Raw genomic sequence first — 15,583 nt, forward strand, 5'->3', positions numbered from 1 at the left:
AGTTGCTGCAGCACTGCCCGCGGCCCTGGGGGCTGGATCTGGGTTGAGTCCTGGTGGATCCCGGCTGGATCTGGGTTCAATCCCAGCTGGATCTGGGCTGGATTTGGGCTGGATCCCAGCGGATCCCAGCAGATCCCGGTGATCTCTCAGTTGCTGCAGCACTGCCCGCGGCCCTGCAGGCTGGATCTGGGTTCAGTCCTGGTGGATCCCAGCTGTGATCCCGGGTCGATCCCAGTCGATCCTGGCTGGATCTGGGCTGGATCCCAGCTCTGATCCCAGTGGATCCCTCAGTTGCTGCAGCACCGGCCCCAGCCCTGTGAGCTGGATCTGGGTTCAGTCCTGGTGGATCCTGGCTGGATCTGGGTTCAATCCCAGCTGGATCCGGGCTGGATTTGGGCTGGATCCCAGCGGATCCCGGTGATCTCTCAGTTGCTGCAGCACTGCCCGCGGCCCTGCGGGCTGGATCTGGGTTCAGTCCTGGTGGATCCCAGCTGTGATCCCGGGTCAATCCCAGTCCATCCTGGCTGGATTTGGGCTGGATCCCAGCTCTGATCCCAGCTCTGATCCCAGCGGATCCCAGCGGATCCCTCAGTTGCTGCAGCACTGCCCGCGGCCCTGCGGGCTCTGCTCGCTCAGGTCCACGCCCCGGCCCCGGCCCCCGGCCCCGCTCGTGCTCTGCGGCTCCGTCTTTGGCAGCTTCTTGGCTGCAACGGGGAGGCGGGGTCAGCTGGGGACAGCTGGGGACAGCTGGGGACAGCTGGGGACAGCTGGGGACAGGTGGGGGCAGGTGGGGACAGCTGGGGACAGGTGGGGGCAGGTGAGGTGATTTGGGGAGGTTTGGGGTGGTTTGGGGTTATTTGGGATGGTTTGGGGTGGTTTGGGGGGATTTGAGGTAGTTTGGGGTTATTTAGGATGGTTCGGGATGCTCTGAGATTATTTGGGATGCTTTGGGGTTATTTGAGATGGTTTGGGGTGGTTTGGGATGGTTTGGGGTGATTTAAGGTGGTTTGGGGTCATTTGGGGTGGTTTGGGATGGTTTGGGGATCACTTGGGATGGTTTGGGGTGATTTGAGGAAGTTTGGGGTGATTTGGGATGGTTTGGGGTGGTTTGGGATGGTTTGGGGTGATTTGGGGCCATTTGGGATAGTTTGAGGTGGTTTGGGATGGTTTGGGGTGATTTGAGATGCTTTGGGGTGATTTGGGATGGTTTGGGGTGATTTAAGGTGGTTTGGGATGGTTTGGGGTGATTTGAGATACTTTGGGGTGGTTTGGGGTGATTTGGGGTTATTTGGGATGGTTTGGGGTGATTTGAGATGCTTTGGGGTGATTTGGGATGGTTTGGGGTGATTTGAGATGCTTTGGGGTTATTTGGGATGGTTTGGGATGATTTAAGGTGGTTTGGGATGGTTTGGACAGGTTTGGGGTGATTTGGGGTTATTTGGGATGGTTTGGGATGATTCTGGATGATTTGCTTTGCAAATAGGGCACCCCTCAGCACCTCAAACCCCTCAGGACCCCCAAAACCCCCTGGAACCCCCTCCTCAAATCCTCCTGAGCCCCCTCAGCACCCCAAACCCCTCAGGACCCCAAAACCCCCCTGGAACCCCCTCCTCAAATCCCCCTGAGCCCCCTCAGCACCCCAAACCCCTCAGGACCCCAAACCTCCCCTGGAACCCCCTCCTCAAATCCCCCTGAGCCCCCTCAGAACCCCAAACCCCTCAGGACCCCAAAACCCCCTGGAACCCCCTCCTCAAATCCCCCTGAGCCCCCTCAGAACCCCAAACCCCTCAGGACCCCCAAAACCCCCCTGGAACCCCCTCCTCAAATCCTCCTGAGCCCCCTCAGCACCCCAAACCCCTCAGGACCCCCAAAACCCCCCTGGAACCCCCTCCTCAAATCCCCCTGAGCCCCCTCAGAACCCCAAACCCCTCAGGACCCCAAAACCCCCCTGGAACCCCCTCCTCAAATCCCCCTGAGCCCCCTCAGAACCCCAAACCCCCAAAACCCCCCTGGAACCCCCTCCTCAAATCCCCCTGAGCCCCCTCAGAGCCCCAAACCCCTCAGGACCCCCCTTGAGCCCCCCAGACCTCTCTGAAACCTCTCAGAACCCCCTTGAGACCCCTCCTAAAACGCCCCAAAACCCCCCAGAGCCCCCTGAGACCCCCCCAAACCCCTCAGAAACCCCCTCAAAACCTCTCAAAGCCCCCCTGAGACCCCCTCAAAACCCCTCAAGACCCCCCCAAAACATCTCAGAGCCCACTGAGACCCACCCAAAACCCCTCAGAGCCCCCTGAAACCCCCCAAAACCCCTCAAGACCCCCCCAAAACCCCTTAGAGCCCCCTGAAACCTCCCAAAACCCTTCAGGATCCCCTCAAAACCCCTCAGAGCCCCCTAAAACCCCCAACCTCCCCCCAAAACCTCTCAGAGCCCCCCCAAGACCCCCTCAAAACCCCTCAGAGACCCCCCCAAACCCCTCAAAACCCCTCAAGACCCCCCCAAAACCCCTCAGAGCCCCCTGAAACCCCCCAAAACCCCTCAGAAACCCCCCAAAACCCCTCAGAGCCCCCTGAAACCCCCTCAGAGCCCCCTGAGACCCCCTCAAAACCCCTCAGAGCCCCCTAAGACCCCCTCAAAACCCCTCAGAGCCCCCTGTGACCCCCTCAAAACCCCCCCAAAACCCCTCAGAGCCCCCTGTGACCCCCTCAAAACCCCTCAGAGCCCCCTGTGACCCCCCCAAACCCCCTCAAAACCCCCCAAACCCCCTCAAGACCCCTCCAAACCACTCAGAGCCCCCTGTGACCCCCTCAAAACCCCCCCAAAACCCCTCAGAGCCCCCTGAGACCTCCTCAGAACCCCTCAAAACCCTCTCAAAACCTCTCAGAGACCCCCTCAAAACCCCTCAAGATCCCCCCAAAACCCCTCAGAGCCCCCTGAGACCCCCTCAAAACCCCTCAAGACCCCCCCAACCCCCTCAAAACCCCTCAGAGACCCCCCCAAGCCCCTCAGAGCCCCCTGTGACCTCCTCAGAATCCCTCAAAATCCCCCCAAAACCCCTCAGGGCCTCCTGAAACCACCCAAAACCCCTCAGAAACCCCCCCAAAACCTCTCAGATACCCCTGAAACCCCCTCAGAGCCCCCTGAGACCCCCTCAAAACCCCTCAGAGACCCCCCCCAAACACCTCAAACCTACCCCCAAACCCCTGTGAGACCCCCAAAACCCCTCAGAGCCCCCAGAGACCCCCCAAAAGACTTCCTGAAACCCCCTCAAAACCTCTCAGGACCCCCCCAAACCCCCTCAGAGCCCCCCCCAGAGACCCCCCCAGAGACCCCCCCAGAGACCCCAGACCCACCAATGGCCAGGAAGAGGTCGTTGACATTCATGGCTGTCTTGGCCGAGGTCTCCATGAAGAGCAGGCTGTTGTCATCAGCGTAGGCCTGGGCTTCCTGCAGGGGAAAAAAACTCATCAAAAACCCCCAAAATCCCCCAAAAAAACCTCCAAAAATTCCTCCCAACACTCCCAGAAATTTTCAGAAACAAACCCAAAAATTCCACAAAAACCATCCAGGAATTCTCAAGAAAAAACTTAAAAATTCCCTGAAAAAAATCCATACATTCCCCCCAAAAAAACCCCAGAAACTCCCCAAATCCCCCCCAAAATTCCCCAAAATTTCCTAAAACTCCCATACCTCGTACTCCACCACCCAAAAATTCCCCAAAAAATCCCCAAATCCCCCTGAAAAATCCCAAAATCCCCCCCAAAAAACTCCCAAAAATCCCTCAAAAATTCCCCAAATAAATCCCCAAATTCCCCAAAAATTTTTTTAAAAATTCCCAAATCCCCCCCAAAAAAAATCCCTAAATTCCCTCCCAAAAAATCCCAAAGTCCCCCAAAAATCCCCCCTAAAAAATCCCCCATAATTCCAAAAATCCCTCAAAAATTCCTAAAAATTAAAAACAAATTCCCAAAATCCCCCCAAAAAAATCCCCAAATCCCCTCCAAAAAATCCCAAAGTCTCCCCAAAAAAACCCCCCAAAAATCCCCCAAAAATTAAAAAAAAAAATCCCCAAAAAATCCCAAAATTCCTCAAAAATGCCCCCAAAATTCCTCCAAAAAATCCCCAAACCCCCCCAAAAATTAAAGAAAATTCCCAAAATTCCCAAAATTCCCCCAAACTTCCCCCATACCTCGTACTCCACCATCCTCTTGCTGGCCAGGTCAGCCTTGTTGCCGGCCAGGGCAAATCACCCAAAAATTCCCTCCCAAAAAAATCCCTAAACCCCCCCAAAAATTCCCAAATAATTCCCCAAAAGTTTTTCAAAAAATCCCCCCCAAAAATCCCCAAATCCCCCCCAAAAAATCCCAAAATCTCAAAAAAAAAACCCCAAAAATTAAAAAAAATCCCTCAAAAAATCCCCAAATTCCTCAAAAATGCCCCAAAAATTCCCCCAAAAAATCCCCAAATCCCCCGAAAATTAAAGAAAATTCCCAAAATTCCCCAAAATCCCCCAAAATTCCCCCAAACTTCCCCCATACCTCGTACTCCACCATCCTCTTGCTGGCCAGGTCAGCCTTGTTGCCGGCCAGGGCAAATCACCCAAAAATTCCCCCCAAAAAAATCCCTAAACCCCCCCAAAAATTCCCAAATAATTCCCAAAAATTTTTTCAAAAAATCCCCAAATCCCCCCCCAAAAAATCCCAAAATCTCAAAAAAAAAAAAACCCCAAAAATTAAAAAAAATCCCTCAAAAAATCCCAAATTCCTCAAAAATGCCCCAAAAATTCCTCCAAAAAATCCCCAAACCCCCCCAAAAATTAAAAAAATTCCCAAAATTCCCAAATTCCCCCAAACTTCCCCCATACCTCATACTCCACCATCCTCTTGCTGGCCAGGTCAGCCTTGTTGCCAGCCAGGGCAAATCACCCAAAAATTCCCTCCCAAAAAAATCCCTAAACCCCCCCAAAAATTCCCAAATAATTCCCAAAAAATCCCCCCAAAAAATCCCCAAATCCCCCCCAAAAAATCCCAAAATCTCAAAAAAAAAAAACCCAAAAATTAAAAAAAATCCCCCAAAAAATCCCCAAATTCCTCAAAAATCCCCCAAAAATTCCCCCAAAAAATCCCCAAACCCCTCAAAAATTAAAAAAATTCCCAAAATTCCCCAAAATTCCCCAAAATTCCCCCAAACTTCCCCCATACCTCGTACTCCACCATCCTCTTGCTGGCCAGGTCAGCCTTGTTGCCGGCCAGGGCGATGACGATGCTGGGGCTGGCCTGGCGCTGCAGCTCCTTCACCCAGCCCCTGGCACGGGCAAAGGTCTCCTGGGAGGGGGGATTGGCACCGTGAGACCCCTCCCCAAATCCACTGAGACCCCTCCTCAAATCCCCTGAGACCCCTCCTCAAAAATCCTCAGAGCCTTGAGATCCCCAGACCCCCCTGCAGCTCCTTCACCCAGCCCCAGGGGTGGAAAATGTCTCCTGAGAGGGGGGATTGGAGCCTGAGACCCCTCCTCAAATAATCTGAGACCTCTGAGACCCCTCCTCACATCCCCTGAGACCCCTCCCCAAATCCACTGAGACCCCTCCTCAAATCCCCTGAGACCCCTCCTCAAAAATCCTCAGAGCCCTGAGATCCCCAGACCCCCCTGAAGCTCCTTCACCCAGCCCTGGGCATGGGCAAATGTCTCCTGAGAGGGGGGATTGGCACTTTAAGACCCCTCCCCAAATAGTCTGAGACCTCTGAGACCCTTCCTCACATCCCCTGAGACCCCTCCTCAAATATCCTGAGACCCCTCCTCAAAAATCCTCAGAGCCCTGAGATCCCCAGACCCCCCTGCAGCTCCTTCACCCAGCCCCAGGGGTGGAAAATGTCTCCTGAGAGGGGGGATTGGAGCCTGAGACCCCTCCTCAAATAGTCTGAGACCTCTGAGACCCCTCCCCAAATCCACTGAGACCCCCTCCTCAAATCCCCTGAGACCCCTCCTCAAAAATCCTCAGAGCCCTGAGATTCCCAGACCCCCCTGCAGCTCCTTCACCCAGCCCCAGGGGTGGAAAATGTCTCCTGGAGGGGGGATTGGCACTGTAAGACCCCTCCCCAAATAGTCTGAGACCTCTGAGACCCCTCCTCAAATCCCCTGAGACCCCTCCTCAAATCCCCTGAGACCCCTCCTCAAAAATCCTCAGAGCCTTGAGATCCCCAGACCCCCCTGCAGCTCCTTCACCCAGCCCTGGGCATGGGCAAATGTCTCCTGAGAGGGGGGGACTGGAGCCTGAGACCCCTCCTCAAATAATCTGAGACCTCTGAGACCCCTCCTCACATCCCCTGAGACCCCTCCTCAAATCCCCTGAGACCCCTCCTCAAAAATCCTCAGAGCCCTGAGATCCCCCTGCAGCTCCTTCACCCAGCCCTGGGCATGGGCAAAGGTCTCCTGGGAGGGGGGATTGGCACTTTAAGACCCCTCCCCAAATAGTCTGAGACCTCTGAGACCCCTCCCCAAATCCACTGAGACCCCTCCTCAAATCCTCTGAGACCCCTCCTCAAAAATCCTCAGAGCCCTGAGATCCCCAGACCCCCCTGCAGCTCCTTCACCCAGCCCCAGGTGTGGAAAATGTCTCCTGGGAAGGGGGACTGGAGCCTGAGACCCCTCCTCAAATAATCTGAGACATCTGAGACCCCTCCCCAAATCCACTGAGACCCCTCCTCAAATATCCTGAGACCCCTCCTCAAAAATCCTCAGGGCCCTGAGATCCCCAGACCCCCCTGCAGCTCCTTCACCCAGCCCCAGGGGTGGGCAAATGTCTCCTGAGAGGGGGAATTGGAGCCTGAGACCCCTCCTCAAACAGTCTGAGACATCTGAGACCCCTCCTCAAATCCATTGAGACCCCTCCTCAAATCCCCTGAGACCCCTCCTCAAAAATCCTCAGGGCCCTGAGATTCCCAGACCCCCCTGCAGCTCCTTCACCCAGCCCCAGGGGTGGAAAATGTCTCCTGGAGGGGGGATTGGCACTGTAAGACCCCTCCCCAAATAGTCTGAGACCTCTGAGACCCCTCCTCAAATCCCCTGAGACCCCTCCTCAAATCCCCTGAGACCCCTCCTCAAAAATCCTCAGAGCCTTGAGATCCCCAGACCCCCCTGCAGCTCCTTCACCCAGCCCTGGGCATGGGCAAATGTCTCCTGAGAGGGGGGGACTGGAGCCTGAGACCCCTCCTCAAATAATCTGAGACCTCTGAGACCCCTCCTCACATCCCCTGAGACCCCTCCCCAAATCCCCTGAGACCTCTCCCCAAATCCACTGAGACCCCTCCTCAAAAATCCTCAGGGCCTTGAGATCCCCAGACCCCCCTGCAGCTCCTTCACCCAGCCCTGGGCATGGGCAAATGTCTCCTGGAGGGGGGATTGGCACTTTAAGACCCCTCCCCAAATAGTCTGAGACGTCTGAGACCCCTCCTCAAATCCACTGAGACCCCTCCTCAAATCCCCTGAGACTCCTCCTCAAAAATCCTCAGAGCCTTGAGATCCCCAGACCCCCCTGCAGCTCCTTCACCCAGACCCAGGGGTGGAAAATGTCTCCTGGAGGGGGGATTGGCACTGTAAGACCCCTCCTCAAATAGTCTGAGACCTCTGAGACCCCTCCCCAAATCCACTGAGACCCCCTCCTCAAATCCTCTGAGACCCCTCCTCAAAAATCCTCAGAGCCCTGAGATCCCCAGACCCCCCTGCAGCTCCTTCACCCAGCCCCAGGGGTGGGCAAACGTCTCCTGGGAAAGGGGACTGGAGCCTGAGACCCCTCCTCAAATAGTCTAAGACATCTGAGACCCCTCCTCACATCCCCTGAGACCCCTCCTCAAATCCCCTGAGACCCCTCCTCAAAAATCCTCAGAGCCCTGAGATCCCCAGACCCCCTTGCAGCTCCTTCACCCAGCCCTGGGCATGGGCAAATGTCTCCTGAGAGGGAGGATTGGCACTTTAAGACCCCTCCTCAAATAGTCTGAGACCTCTGAGACACCTCCTCAAATCCATTGAGACCCCTCCTCAAATCCCCTGAGACCCGTCCTCAAATATCCTGAGACCCCTCCTCAAAAATCCTCAGAGCCTTGAGATCCCCAGACCCCCCGGCAGCTCCTTCACCCAGCCCCAGGGGTAAAAAATGTCCCCTGGGAAGGGGGACTGGAGCCTGAGACCCCTCCCCAAATAGTCTGAGACCTTTGAGACCCCTCCTCAAATCCCCTGAGACCCCTCCTCAAAAATCCTCAGGGCCCTGAGATCCCCAGACCCCCCTGCAGCTCCTTCACCCAGCCCTGGGCATGGGCAAATGTCTCCTGGAAGGGGGGATTGGCACTTTAAGACCCCTCCTCAAATAGTCTGAGACCTCTGAGACCCCTCCTCACATCCCCTGAGACCCCTCCCCAAATCCCCTGAGACCCCTCCTCAAAAATCCTCAGAGCCCTGAGATCCCCAGACCCCCCTGCAGCTCCTTCACCCAGCCCTGGGCATGGGCAAATGTCTCCTGAGAGGGGGGATTGGCACTTTAAGACCCCTCCCCAAATAGTCTGAGACCTCTGAGACCCTTCCTCACATCCCCTGAGACCCCTCCTCAAATATCCTGAGAGCCCTGAGACCCCTCCTCAAAAATCCTCAGAGCCCTGAGATCCCCAGACCCCCCTGCAGCTCCTTCACCCAGCCCCAGGTGTGGAAAATGTCTCCTGAGAGGGGGGATTGGAGCCTGAGACCCCTCCTCAAATAGTCTGAGACCCCTCCTCAAATCCCCTGAGACCTCTCCTCAATAGTTTGAGGCCCCTGAGACCCCTCCTCAAAAATCCTCAGGGCCCTGAGATCCCCAGACCCCCCTGCAGCTCCTTCACCCAGCCCCAGGGGTGGGCAAAAGTCTCCTGGAAGGGGGGATTGGCACTGTGAGACCCCTCCCCAAATAGTCTGAGACCTCTGAGACCCCTCCTCACATCCCCTGAGACCCCTCCTCAAATATCCTGAGACCCCTCCTCAAAAATCCTCAGAGCCCTGAGATCCCCCTGCAGCTCCTTCACCCAGACCCGGGTGTGGAAAACATCTCCTGAGAGGGGGGATTGGAGCCTGAGACCCCTCCTCAAATAATCTGAGACCTCTGAGACCCCTCCCCAAATCCACTGAGACCCCTCCTCAAATCCTCTGAGACCCCTCCTCAAAAATCCTCAGAGCCCTGAGATCCCCAGACCCCCCTGCAGCTCCTTCACCCAGACCCAGGGGTGGAAAATGTCTCCTGGGAGGGGGGATTGAAGCCTGAGACCCCTCCCCAAATAGTCTGAGACCTCTGAGACCCCTCCTCAAATATCCTGGGACTCCCCCTCAAATCCCCTGAGCTCCCTCAGAACCCCCTGAGTCCCCCAGATCTGCCCCAAACCACGAGGGCAGCCTGGGCCCCCCCGTAGTGCCCCCCGAGACCCCTCAAAATCTCCTCAAATCCCCCCCAGAACCCTTCAGGACCCCCTCAAATTCCCCCAAATCCTCTAAGGACCCCCCCAGATCCCCTCAGGACCCCCCAGACTTGGTTGGTGATGTCATAGACCACGATGGTAGCCTGGGCCCCCTGGTAGTGCCCCCTGAGACCACCCCCCAAAACCCCCCCAGATCCCCCTCAAATCCCCCCCAAAACTCTTCAGGACCCCCTCAAATCCCCCCAAACCCCCTCAGGACACCCTGAAACCCCCTCAGAACCCCCCCAAATCCCCTCAGGACCCCCCAGACCTGGTTGGTGATGTCATAGACCACGATGGCAGCCTGGGCCCCCCCGGTAGTGCCCCCTCAGACCACCCCCCAAAACCCCCCCAGATCCCCTCAGGACCCCCTGAAACCCCCTCAGGACCCCTCCAAACCCCCTCAGAATCCCCCCAAACCCCTCAGGACCCCCTGAAACCCCCTCAAGACCCCCCCAAACCCCCTCAGGACCCCCCCCAAGCCCCCCAGACCTGGTTGGTGATGTCGTAGACCACGATGGCAGCCTGGGCCCCGTGGCAGTACCCCTCAGACCACGCCCCAAAATCCCCCAAGATCCCCCTCAGATCCCCTCAGGACCCCCTCAAACCCCCTCAAGACCCCCCCCAAACCCCCTCAGGACCCCCCCAAGCCCCCCAGACCTGGTTGGTGATGTCGTAGACCACGATGGCAGCCTGGGCCCCCTGGTAGTGCCCCCTGAGACCACCCCCCAAAACCCTCCCAGATCCCCCTCAAATCCCCCCCAAAACTCTTCAGGACCCCCTCAAATCCCCCCAAACCCCCTCAGGACCCCCCCAAACCTGGTTGGTGATGTCGTAGACCATGATGGCAGCCTGGGCCCCGTGGCAGTACCCCTCAGACCACCCCCCAAATCCCCTCAGGACCCCCCAAATCCCCTCAGGACCCCCTGAAACGCCCCAGACCTGGTTGGTGATGTCATAGACCACGATGGCAGCCTGGGCCCCCCGGTAGTGCCCCCTCAGACCACCCCCCAAAACCCCTCAGGACCCCCCCAAACCCCCTCAGGACCCCCCCAAACCCCCTCAAATCCCCTCAGAACTCCCCCAAATCCCCTCAGGACCCCCCCAAATCCCCTCAGGACCCCCCAGACTTGATTGGTGATGTCATAGACCACGATGGCAGCCTGGGCCCCCCCATTAGTGCCCCCTCAGACCACCCCCCAAAACCCCCCCATATGCCCCTCAAATCCCCCCCAAAACTCTTCAGGACCCCCTCAAATCCCCCCAAACCCCCCCAAACCTCCTCAGGGCCCCCCCAAGCCCCCCAGACCTGGTTGGTGATGTCGTAGACCACGATGGCAGTCTGAGCCCCCTGGTAGTGCCCCCTCAGACCATCCCCCAAAACCCCCCCAGATCCCCCTCAAATCCCCTCAAGACCCCCCCAAACCCCCTCAGGACCCCCCCCAAACGCCCTCAGGGCCCCCCCAAGCCCCCCAGACCTGGTTGGTGATGTCGTAGACCACGATGGCAGCCTGGGCCCCCGGTAGTGCCCCCTCAGACCACCCCCCAAATCCCCTCAGGACCCCCCCAAACCCCCTCAGAACCCCCTGAAACCCCCTCAGGACCCCCCAGACTTGGTTGGTGATGTCGTAGACCACGATGGCAGCCTGGGCCCCCCCGGTAGTGCCCCCTCAGACCATCCCCCAAAACCCCCCCAGATCCCCCTCAAATCCCCTCAAGACCCCCCCAAACCCCCTCAGGACCCCCCCAAACGCCCTCAGGGCCCCCCCAAGCCCCCCAGACCTGGTTGGTGATGTCGTAGACCACGATGGCAGCCTGGGCCCCCCGGTAGTACATGGGGGCCAGGCTGTGGTAGCGCTCCTGCCCCGCCGTGTCCCAGATCTCAAACTTCACCGTGGTGTCGTCCAGACACACGGACTGCGTCAGGAACGCCGCTGGGGACAGGGGACAGGGTCACCACAGTGCCACCAGAGTGCCACCAGTGTCACCACAGGGTCACCAACCCAGCCAGGGACACCTCTCTGCACCCCAAACCTGGCCAGGGACACGGACTGTGTCAGGAACGCCGCTGGGGACAGGGGACAGGGTCACCAGAGTGCCACCAGTGTCACCACAGGGTCACCAGCCCAGCCAGGGACAGCTCAGAGTGTCACCAACCCAGCCAGGGACACCTCTCTGCACCCCAAACCTGGCCAGGGACACGGACTGTGTCAGGAACGCCGCTGGGGACAGGGGACAGGGTCACCACAGTGCCACCAGAGTGTCACCAGTGTCACTACAGGGTCACCAGCCCAGCCAGGGACAGCTCTGATTGTCACCAACCCAGCCAGGGACACCTCTCTGCACCCCAAACCTGGCCAGGGACATGGACTGCGTCAGGAACGCCGCTGGGGACAGGGGACAGGGTCACCACAGTGCCACCAGAGTGCCACCACAGTGTCACCAACACAGCCAGGGACACCTCACTGCACCCCAAACCCTTCCAAGGAGCCTTTCCTGCATTCCAGGTCCTTCCAGGGACACCTCAGTGTGTCCCAAAGCCACCCAGGGACACCTCAGGGTGTCACAAAACCTTCTGAAAAGCCCTCCCTGCACCCCAAATCCCACCTGGGATCACCCCAAATCCCACCTGGGATCACCCCAAATCCCACTGGGATCACCCCAAATCCCACCTGGGATCACCCCAAATCCCACTGGGATCACCCCAAATCCCACTGGGATCACCCCAAATCCCACCTGGGATCACCCCAAATCCCACTGGGATCACCCCAAATCTCACCTGGGATCACCCCAAATCCCACTGGGATCACCCCAAATCCCACCTGGGATCACCCCAAATCCCACCTGGGATCACCCCAAATCCCACTGGGATCACCCCAAATCCCACCTGGGATCACCCCAAATCCCACCTGGGATCACCCCAAATCCCACTGGGATCATCCCAAATCCCACTGGGATCACCCCAAATCCCACCTGGGATCACCCCAAATCCCACTGGGATCACCCCAAATCCCACCTGGGATCACCCCAAATCCCACTGGGATCATCCCAAATCCCACTGGGATCACCCCAAATCTCACTGGGATCACCCCAAATCCCACCTGGGATCACCCCAAATCCCACCCGGGCCAGCCCCAGACCCTTTTGGGATCCCCAGACCCCTGTGGGATCCCCCCTCACCATCGATGGTGCTCTCCTGGAACTGGCCTTGGTGAAGCCCTGCACCCCAAATCCCACCTGGGATCACCCCAAATCCCACTAGGATCACCCCAAATCCCACTGGGATCACCCCAAATCTCACCTGGGATCACCCCAAATCCCACCTGGGATCACCCCAAATCCCACTGGGATCACCCCAAATCCCAGCCAGGCCAGCCCCAGACCCTTTTGGGATCCCCAGACCCTTTTGGGATCCCCAGACCCCTGTGGGATCCCCCAAACCCCGGCTCACCCCCGATGGTGCTCTCCTGGTACTCGTGGAACTGGCCCTTGACGAAGCGCAGCACCAGGCTGGACTTGCCCACGGCCGACTCTCCCAGTAGCACCAGTTTGAACTGGCAGATCTTACTGGGCTGCGAGTGCCCGTTGGGCCGCTGGGCCCCGCGGGCGGCCATGGCCGGGCTGGGCACGATGGCACCGCGATCCTGGGGACAGAGAGAGGGGGGGACATGGGGTCAGAACGTGGGGGACCCCACTGGGATGGGGTCAGAACGTGGGGGACCCCAACTGGGATGGGGTCAGAACGTGGGGGACCCCAACTGGGATGGGGTCAGAACATGGGGGACCCCACTGGGATGGGGTCAGAATGTGGGGGACCCAACTGGGATGGGGGCAGAACGTGGGGGACCCCACTGGGACGGGGTCAGAATGTGGGGTACCCCACTGGGATGGGGGCAGAACGTGGGGGACCCTACTGGGATGGGGTCAGAACGTGGGGGACCTCACTGGGATGGGGTCAGAACATGGGGGACCCAACTGTGATGGGGTCAGAACGTGGGGTAACCCACTGGGATGGGGTCAGAACGTGGGGGACCCCAATTGAGATGGGGTCACCCTACTGGGATGGGGTCAGAACGTGGGGGACCCAACTGGGATGAGGTGAGAATTGGGGTACCCAACTGGGATGGGGTCAGAACGTGGGGGACCCCACTGGGATGGGGTGAGAACGTGGGGGACCCTACTGGGATGGGGTCAGAATATGGGGTACCTCAACTGGGATGGGGTCAGAATATGGGGTACCCCAATTGGGATGGGGTCAGAATGTGGGGGACCCCAATTGGAATGGGGTCAGAATATGGGGTACCCCAATTGGGATGGGGTCAGAATGTGGGGGACCCCAATTGGGATGGGGTCAGAACGTGGGGGACCCCACTGGGATGGGGTCAGAACATGGGGGACCCCACTGGGATGGGGTCAGAATGTGGGGGACCCCACTGGGATGGGGTCAGAATGTGGGGGACCTCACTGGGATGGGGTCAGAACATGGGGGACCCAACTGTGATGGGGTCAGAACGTGGGGTAACCCACTGGGATGGGGTCAGAACGTGGGGGACCCCAATTGAGATGGGGTCACCCTACTGGGATGGGGTCAGAACGTGGGGGACCCAACTGGGATGAGGTGAGAATTGGGGTACCCAACTGGGATGGGGTCAGAACGTGGGGGACCCCACTGGGATGGGGTCAGAATATGGGGTACCTCAACTGGGATGGGGTCAGAATATGGGGTACCTCAACTGGGATGGGGTCAGAATATGGGGTACCCCAATTGGGATGGGGTCAGAATGTGGGGGACCCCAATTGGAATGGGGTCAGAACGTGGGGGACCCCACTGGGATGGGGTCAGAATGTGGAGGACCCCAATTGGGATGGGGTCAGAACTGGGATGGGGTCAGAACATGGGATCACCCAAGTGGGATGACTGAACAGGGATGGGGTCACCCTACCGGGATAACAAAACTGGGATGGGACAACCCAACTGGGATCGGGTCAGAACATGGGATAACCCAACTGGGATGGGGTCAGCCCAACTGGGATGAGGTCAGAACACCGGGATTGACCCTTTGAGATGGGATCATACCCCTGGGATGGGATAACCCCATTGGGATGGGGTCAGAACACTGGGATCGACCCTCTGGGATGGGATCAGTCCAACAGGGATGGGGTCAGAACAGCGAGATGGGATGGGATAACCCAGCTGGGATGGGGTCAGCACACCAGGACAACCCAGCTGGGGTGGGGTCAGCACAGAGGGATCGACCCTCTGGGATGGGACAGGCTGGCAACCCAGGGGATCCCAAACTCTGGGGGAGCCTCAGTTCTGAGAGATCCCAAACTCTGAGGGATCCCAAACTCCAGGGAATCCCAAATTCCAGGCAGGGATCAGAACCCTCCCTAATGAGGAGGAAAACCCCAAAACTGTGAGGAAAATGTTCCCAAATAGGGAAAATCTGCAATAATGGGGAGGGGGAAGGAAAAAAACCCCAAACCAGGAGAAAATCCCAATAATGGAAAACGGGGCAGAAAACCACCCCAAACCAGGGGGAAAACCTCAATAATGGAGAAGGGGTGGGAAAAAAAACCCCAAACCAGGGGGAAAACATTCCCAAAAATAGGAACGAGGCGAGAAAAACCCCAGTAATGGCGAGGGGACGAAAAATAAAAATCCCAAAACGGGAGAGAAACCTCAATAATGGGGAGGGGGCCAAAAAAGCCCCCCAAAATGGGAGCTCCCCCTCACAACGAAGCAGCGCCGCTCCCCTCAAGCCCAACCGGCCAAGCCCCGACTCCTCCGGGGGATCCCGGCCCGGAACGCCCCGGGACGAGGCGGCCGCGGCCCCCTCAGGCCTGGAGCCCCCTCCCCAAATCCCCACCGGGGGGGTCCCGGGGGGTCCCGCCCTCCCCTCAGCGCCCTCAGCGGCCGGGCCGGGCGCGGCGCGGTTCCTCCCGGTTCCCCTCGGTGCTCGGTCGCTGTCGATGCCCGGTGCCACCCCCGGAGCGCCCCCGGTCCCACCGGGACCCCCGCCCTCCCCTCCGGTACCTCCGGGCCCTCCCGGCGCGGCCCCGAGCGCACAAACAGCGGCTCCGCCAAGCCCTCACGGAGGGGGGCGGGACTGA

The 15,583-nt window shown here is 58.5% G+C and overlaps 1 protein-coding gene across 1 annotated transcript; it reads right to left on the reverse strand.

Moving 5' to 3' along the window:
• Nucleotides 1-147: 147 nt before the first annotated feature.
• RAB5B (RAB5B, member RAS oncogene family) lies at nt 148-15,583 on the reverse strand. Its single transcript, XM_059872033.1, has 6 exons — nt 15,507-15,583; nt 12,921-13,113; nt 11,252-11,403; nt 5,200-5,322; nt 3,352-3,445; nt 148-704 (listed from the first exon to the last, which is right to left on the reverse strand). The coding sequence occupies exons 2-6, from the start codon at nt 13,081-13,083 to the stop codon at nt 589-591; spliced, it is 648 nt and encodes a 215-aa protein (XP_059728016.1). The 5' UTR covers nt 13,084-13,113; nt 15,507-15,583; the 3' UTR covers nt 148-588.

The sequence above is a fragment of the Haemorhous mexicanus genome, chromosome 33, assembly GCF_027477595.1.
Source record: "Haemorhous mexicanus isolate bHaeMex1 chromosome 33, bHaeMex1.pri, whole genome shotgun sequence".
Lineage (NCBI taxonomy): Eukaryota > Metazoa > Chordata > Aves > Passeriformes > Fringillidae > Haemorhous > Haemorhous mexicanus.